General features: G+C 39.2%; 1 protein-coding gene across 1 annotated transcript in view; it reads right to left on the reverse strand.

The window, feature by feature from the left end:
- LOC107601748 (OTU domain-containing protein 5-A-like) overlaps positions 1-8,280 on the reverse strand; it is a 32,174-nt gene that overhangs the window by 3,483 nt on the left and 20,411 nt on the right. The window contains exons 3-5 of the mRNA XM_016294034.1: positions 1,965-2,029; positions 1,719-1,875; positions 1,349-1,497 (exon numbers count right to left, since the gene is read on the reverse strand). Of these exons, the coding sequence (XP_016149520.1) occupies positions 1,349-1,497; positions 1,719-1,875; positions 1,965-2,029 (371 nt within the window). The remainder of the gene's footprint in view (positions 1-1,348; positions 1,498-1,718; positions 1,876-1,964; positions 2,030-8,280) is intronic.

Below are 8,280 nucleotides of genomic sequence, written 5' to 3' on the forward strand. Positions count from 1 at the left end.
ACTGTAAACTACCTATATTTAGGCTATTGAATGTAATGTCAACTCTGTAGCATACTTGATTCTGATTGGTCAATCACCGAACTGAGTATATCTGTTACCCGATTTTTAGATGTATGTCTTTTTTTCTCTTGCTGTTCTCGCTGTGCTACATGTCCTCTGCTCTGGAACAGTGCACCCGTGTCTGGACAGTGTACTGGCTCATTCCCCATCTGGCCAGACTGTGACACTAAACCTACTGACCGCGATATGGGGGAGCTCTAGGAGGATAAGATCTTGATGCACATGATCAAGATTTGAAATAACACACTTTTTAACTGTATAATGCATTTCCTCCAGCAAACTTTGTCTAGCTTTTCTGGACAATGTTGCCTCCATGTTGTTAAAGTTACAAAGCTATTGATGGATACTTTAGGAGAGTGATAATGGAAATGTTCACATCAGCATTCCCTCTTAGCCACAAATTAGTCGGAGAGCTCCAGCACACACACACACACACACTGCGCCTCTGTTTTTGATAGGAAGGCATGATCTGTCTTTGATCTGCCCGGCTTAAATTATCACAAGGCATGTGGCACGTAAACAAGACAGTGTGCTGTTAATAGGGCTCCCACAAAAACCACCCGCGTGTGGAATGTTTCCCCCCTCTTCCACCCAGAGCAGTCTGGGAAATGGGACACTGCGGGTCACACTTTGTTGTCTCTTTGTGGCTTTGATGACGACTGTCACCAAATTCAGACTCTGGATCAGCTGACGGAACTGACTGAGTGAATGGGAGGAACAATCTGACGAGACAGTATTTGCAATGGACTTCCTAATTCGCAAACCCACAATGACTTAAACATGCCTGAATAGGAAATACATGTCATTACTGCATATCAAAAAATGAAACATGTTAAAAAAAATGGCTGTTCTTGCACAAGTAGATGGAGGTGTACGTGCAGGAATACACAGACAATAGTAACACCAAAGTGCAAGAGCAATTAGTATATTTCACATTGAAAATGCAGCACAGTCGCAAACAATCACCAGATATTCTCACCTAAATGACACTTAAAAAAAAGACTTCTTCATTAATGGATCACACCATGTTACTAAAAGTTACAAAAAGAATGCATCTGTTACTTATTTTTAATACAGTGAGTTGCACACTTTTTAAAAGCAATGTAATGAGGTCCCAATAAAGTAGTTAGTAAAAATACTTTACTTATATATGAAGAGTTCCTCTAAGTGCTGTCTGAAATTTTCCTACCTATTCATTGCCATTAAAGTGAAATTACTGAACCTACACATAGGAGTCTGATAAAAATGCTCATTTTAGAAGGAATGTATATATACTGCAGATACCCACCCCTGGTTTGAAGGCAGGAAGTCCGAGCCCAACTCCGATTGTGGCTTTGTTGGGATTCACTACAGAGTTGTAGTGAATGTTCCGATGGTAACTAACTCTGATTGGCTCGTCATTATTTTGATGGATGCCATGGAACGTGTTGATTGGTTCTAAAAGAAGCCATCAAAATAACATTTAGAAGGGAACATCAATATAAGAGCAACATGCATCACCTCAAAGGCTGTTAAACAATGTATGTAAATATAATTCCTTGCAATACCAATAAATCCATGAAACAATTTTCAAATTGGACTCATCGCTATTTATTAAGGTAGATAGTGAAATGTACGTAATTCAGTTTTATGGACACTGTAATGCAAATTCGACTCACCTGTGCCATACTGATAAACTTCCACTGGCCGATTGTACATCTCTGCCATAGCCTGCATCTCAATATGGTTTCCATGACAGTTGTTCTTCCTCTTTCTGTTGATGTATGTAGTGAAGTCCTCAGTCACATAGTTTGAGAAGTAATCTGCATTTTTCATCTGCAAGTAAAATCATAAAGAAAGCATGAATTTCATTAAAACACGAACAGGTTTTGTACACTCTGAGAATTCCAAAGAACATCACATACCAAGTAATCCATGCAATGTTTGCGGACAACTTCGTGCATATCTTGGTCTCCGTAAACCTGATCAGCTGTAGAAAGACGATGATACCAGGTTTATTTGCAAATAAACACAACATGATCTTTACATGCATTCCTTTTACAACAGTTAAAGGGGTCATATGATGCGATTTCAAGTTTTCCTTTCTCTTTGGAGTGTTACAAGCTGTTCGTGAATAGATAAGATCCCTAAAGTTGTAAAGACTAAAGTCTCAAACCCAAAGATATTCTTTATAAAAGTTAAGACTCGTCCACACACTCCTAAAACGCCTCGTTTAAACACGCCCCCACATGTCTACGTCACGATGTGGGCAGATTTGCATAACACCGCGCAAATGTATACGCAAAGAAAGAAGGCATAACTTTGATTCTCGCTGAAGTATTGTTGCCGCTGCCGCCACGTTTTCATATTTAAAGGATTTGCACTGATAATTCAAACGCAAGTTTTGAGCAGTGTAGAGTAGCGCTTGTTGTTTGTCGTTTCTCCGATCACAAATGCAGACATGGTTTTATGTTTGTGTGGCGCGATGCAACGCAATGCGTAAAAAGAGAGTATAAGTCATTATAGTCAATAATTATGTCCCCACTGGATGCAACAAATGCCTCGTTTATAATGGGTTTTATTGTTTTGTTTTTTCTCGTTGCGCTGGGACACGGCATCACAATATGGTAAGGGGCGTAATATTTCCGTCACACGCTTGAGGAATTCGGCCAATCACATCACACTAGATAGCTGGCCAATCAGAGCACACCTCACTTTTCAGAACGATGAGCTTTGTAAAAATCGACGCGTTTCAAAAAGGCGGGGCATAGAGGAGAAACAATAATGTACAGTATGTGGAAAATAATGTGTTTTTTTAACCTTAAACCGCATAAACACATTTCATTACACCAAATACACAAAATAATGTTATTTTTTAGCAACGTCATATGACCCCTTTAATAACATTTTATTGCCCTTTCTTGTAGTGTCTCTGCAAAATAAAAAGTGATTTAGTTATGTAACAATGTACACAATGTCATTTTTGCATTTATTTCATGCCACAGTTTTCAGTGAACTTTATTTTTGTTACATTTATGTCTTCACTTTCAGAACATAAAAATAACAACAAAAACAAAACTTAAAAACAATATTGTTCATGTAATCTTGAGGGGTTTGCCAGGCAAATTCTGTAATGCATGCGTGCGTGCAAGGCCACATGTTTCGTTCCGCAAGCGCCACTTTTGGCGGGCTTTATCATAATCATTTATGTGCGACTGACTCAAAGCAAGACAAGGGGCCCAAATACGGTGCAGATGTAAACAAACGGGCGTACGAGCTCCGCTCAGAGGCCGACACCTTTTCCTTTCAAAAGCAGCGATATGCAAATGAGCCTCAGCCTCAAAGCTCATTCCGGCTAGTCACATGGCCACTATCCGCAAAGATTCTGAGAATCTCTTAGTCAATTTCCTCTTTCGCAGTATCGGCCCACTTCTGAATAGACTGAGGAAGTTGCACTCGCCTCGCTAAAAAAAAAAACAAGCTTTAAATTAAAGTTCAAACAAACGCACCAATACAGGTGCTTTATTTAAACACACTTGCACTTTTTAGTTCCCCGAAGAGGCCCTGTTAACCTGCCTATATCTTATCTGATACAATGGTGTAGGGTGTGAGAAAGAGGATGTTGCTGGTGGAGAAACTTTGGTTTAGTTCAATGTCTAGTCGAATATCCTACACCAAAACCTTTTTCATTACTGCTATTATGCTCTGCAATTGGCACTGACTGAACGCTCTGTACTTCTTATGATATTAATTTGATCTGAAAGACCCTGTCGTTCTGTTCCCAGCATGAACAATAGATGGCATTTTCTGGCAGGTCCATGTTGTTTTCATGAGCTAGCTAAAGATGTCACTCCCTAGGTTTGCCCATTTATGAATGCTTAGAGCTTTTCATTTGAAGGCGAATGCTGTTGGCGCGACACTACGATTTAGTTCTGAAGCCACTTCTATTCTTTTTGTCAAGCAAAACCTTTGTTTTTACTTTTCTAAAAAGGTTCAGTGGGCTTGTTAGACACAGGTTCATTTGTTAAAATCAGGACCTTGACTTTTGAAACTGTAGGAAGATCTGAGCTCAAACACAGGAGGAGAACAGCAGCTGGAGATTCGGTCTGCTTTTGGTTCCCCATTTGGCCTGTTGTTGGTATTTCCATCTGTCTTACCCTTTCCATTCATTACAGCATGGTGCAGTGGATAATCAGACCCCGTTGTCAGTGGGTGCTGCGGGGGAGAGTCAGGGATTTCCCTTCGCTCCTTTGCATTATTCTGACTCATGTGTGATGATAAACACCTGCCTTCTTCTTTTTTTTTTTCTTCCTGATTTCACCCCAAATTTGAATAACAAACAGCTTTACTATAGTGGTGCTGCCATGTGGGGCCGTACACACAGCTGGAACTTTTGCATGTACAAACAGTGAGGAGTACTAAGGAAAAATATTTCCTTAAGTATATGTTGTCCTAAATTCCATCTTCAACATTTATACTTTGGGTTAAGGGTTTTTCAAAACTGCTAACTTCAAAGGGGTAGTCCACTCAAAATGTCCGTCATCACTTGCTCATCCTCATGTCGTTCCAAACCTGTATAAATGTCTTTCTTTTGTGAAACACAAAAGATATCTTGAAGACTGTTGGAGTCCAAACACAATTGGACCACACTGACTTGCTTTATAGACAAAAAAAACAAGATATCAAAATATTCAAGATATCTTCTACAGGTTTGGACTGACATGAGGGTGAGTAAATGCTTCCAATTTTGAATCCTGAACCACGCTATGGACATGAATAAAAGTCACATGGCACATTGAGAGGTGTGTTATTACTTTAACAGGTGACCAAACTTACGTTTCTAAGGCTCTTTTGATCTGGGCCAATAATTAACCACCTAGAACACCCTAGTAACCACATAGCAATGCCTTAGAGACAACTCAGAACACCCAAGCATCACTGGCGGTGGGTTTTGCACATCTGAACAAATACTTATTCAGACAATATAAAAGGTTTCCCACTTCCCAGAATTTAAGGTGTTCTAAGTGGTTCCTAGGTTGTTTCCAGGGTTGTTCAGAGTGGCCGTTTATGCCATTAGTTTTTGCCTAATGACCAGTCAAAAGTGCCCACTTTTACACTATTTTTCAAAAGATTACGATTGGTGAGGTTTTTAAAATGTTTTGAAAGAACTTTCTTATTTTGAAAGTGAAAGTGACGTGTTGCCAACTATGGTGACCCATACTCGGTATTTGTCCTCTGCCTTTACTCTCGCGTAGCCAGACCTTCAGACTGACGGCTGAAGGTCTGGAATCCATGGCAGCTTTCATTGGCCAAGGCCCGCCCATGAGGCCGTTTGACCGACATGTCAAACAACCAATCACAGTTTGTTTCGTTTCAGCGTCACGTTTCAGGGCATGGAAATGCCGCCACAATAACAGACCGGTGTGTAAAACTTTCGAATGTATTTTAGAGATTCTATGCCATGTATACTTAATATATAAGTTCGTAAATATTTCACATACTTTTGAGAATCCAGCGTTTATTTGATCCTGTTAAGCGCTCGTCGCACAGTTGTAAACAAGGTGGCAATGTAGAGATGACAGGAAGCGAAGTGGGAGAGAGAGAGGGGGGCAGGATTGGGAAAGGTCCTCGAGCTGGGATTCGAACTCGGGACGCCTATAGTGCAACGATGTTATATGTCGACGCGTTGCCCACGAGGCTATTGGCGCTGACATTGCAAAATATTATTCCAATTTAACATAACTGCTCTATTTTAATATATATTTAACATGTAATTACTAATGCTAATCTGGTGCTCAAGAACCATTTCTTATTATCAATGTTTGAAACGGTTGTGCTGCTCAATACTTTTATGTAAAACTACGATACACTAAAGTTCAAAAGCACAGCATACATCTGAAATAGAAATATTTTGTAATATCATATATGTCCTGACTGTCACTTTTAATCCATTGAATGCATCACGGCTGAATAAAAGTATTACCTTCATGCAAAAAAGTATTACTTTCTTGTGTAAATCTAGCCTATGTGATATTCTGATCCCAAGATACATGTTATAAGTCTACACCCATTTTATGCAAACTGCACCCTTTATAATTTTTCAGGTGCTTTATTTATTGGAACCTAGATTACATTTTTTTTTAATTGTGTTAATAGTCTTTCTAACAGACAAAATAGAGTAATGCGGCATAGATTCATTTGAATGATCTCTGAAATAAGGATACAATTTCTTTATTCTGATCACGCAAACAAACATAGAACACAGACAAACATTACTGTTTACATCCACATAACTGTGTCTCAACAGCAGTGAAAACACGACTAGCCCACCGCAACGATCACTCAGCAATAGGTCGTTTCCCAACATGAGTGGTTGACCTCTCCGCAGCCAGCGGACACGCTGATGAGAAAAGATCGACAGTGAATAAAAAAAAGCGGAAGAGAGAAATTTGCTGGGTAGGGCTACCACGAAAGAGCGATGCCGCCGATAGAATTCATGAGAAAAGAGAAGAGCAGAGGTCCACCAAGCAAGAGCAAAACCACAAGCGCACTTCCACTAATGTAGGCCACAGATAGTGTCTTGATTCTAAGAAAGGGGTAGGCCCAGCTTACAAAAGAGAGAGCTTAGACCTGCCCTTGAGGTCTGGCGGTCATCGATAAGGTTTATCCTCTAAAAGCAGGGCCGCTGTGACATCACAATGAGCTGAATTAGAAGAATCGAATTTGAAGTTTCCCAGGAACTTTACACACCCTACGTGAGTTTAGGAGCTTCATTCACATATTTCAGCAGCAGGAAATGTGTCATATGTAAACAGTATGGACGCTATGAAGAGAAACGCAAACTGCCAACATGAAAAGACAGCTCAGTATAAACAACACGAACAACCTATACCAAACTGCTGGGGTTGAAAATATAAGACCACATACAAAATCTGGGATAATGTTTAAGGATTTTGAAAAATTAAGAAAACATTCTCAAGATTATGAACTTCTGCATTTCTATGGGTAAACGTAAGCAAATCCCAATCATGCTGGAGAACATGATTATCAGGTTTTGTTCATGTCATCTCAAGTGCTGCTGTCATGAAAGCAAATTCTAAAGCAAAATATTAATTTTTCAATTCTCACTCAAATTGTGTTTAAAATGTGTAAACTAGATATTTGTAATCCAAATTTATAATCTAAATGAATTTTTTTTTTTAAAAAGGAAAAGAAAAAAAAAGCATTTTTTTGTGGTCTCAAATGTTTGGATTGCTATTTTTACTGTGCAAATATATGTTATTAAAGCAATAAATTATTACAGCAATTTTAACAGTTAAAGCAAAGCTTTAATAAAAAAGCAATCATAATAAAAGATATAACTAGTAACAAAATATAAAAAATATATATATATTTTGTCATAATTTTTTCTCTTCTCCTCTCTATATATCTATATATACACTACCGGTCAAAAGTTTGGGATCAGTAAGACTTGTAATGTTTTTTAAAGGGGTCATATGACGTTGCTAAAAAGGTGTGCGAGGTGTGCTCTGATTGGCCAGCTATCCAGTGCGTTGTGATTGGCCGAATACCTCATGCGTGTTACGGAAATGTTACGCCCCTTACCATACTGTGATGCCGAGTCCCGGAGCGACGAGACAAAAACATTAAAACCCATTATAAACAAGGCTTTTGTTGCATCCAGTGGGGACATAATTACCGATTATAATGATTTATACTCTCGTTTGAATCATCAGTGGCAAATTCTTTAAATATGAAAACGTACTTACAGTCTGTGAGTCAGAACAGCCGGCATTGTAGTCTACTCTCCCAGGATCAGGAAACAGTCCTCCATAAAATGCGCTGCACACATCTGAATATTTGGGTTAAACTGTTCTGGAACAGTGTTGTAAATACAACTTAACCACTGATTTCTAGTCGTGTCCTCTTTTGGAAGGCCAAACAAAGTATTTTCGCTTTCGCAACGAAACACACAGCGTCTTCACAACATGGCGGTGGCAGCAACAATAAAGTTACACCTTCTTTCTTTGCGTGAACATTTGGGCGGTGTTATGCAAATCTTCCCACATCGTGACGTAGACATGTGGGGGCGTGTTAGAATTAGGCGTTTTAGGGGGGCGTGGACCAGTATTAACTTTTATAAAGAATATCTCTTTGGGTTTGAGACTTTAGTCTTTGCAACTTTAGGGATCTTATCTATTCACGAACAGCTTGTAACACTCCAAAGAGAAAGGAAAACTT

Source organism: Sinocyclocheilus grahami, unplaced genomic scaffold (assembly GCF_001515645.1).
Source record: "Sinocyclocheilus grahami isolate Dianchi unplaced genomic scaffold, SAMN03320097.WGS_v1.1 scaffold312.1, whole genome shotgun sequence".
Classification (NCBI taxonomy): domain Eukaryota; kingdom Metazoa; phylum Chordata; class Actinopteri; order Cypriniformes; family Cyprinidae; genus Sinocyclocheilus; species Sinocyclocheilus grahami.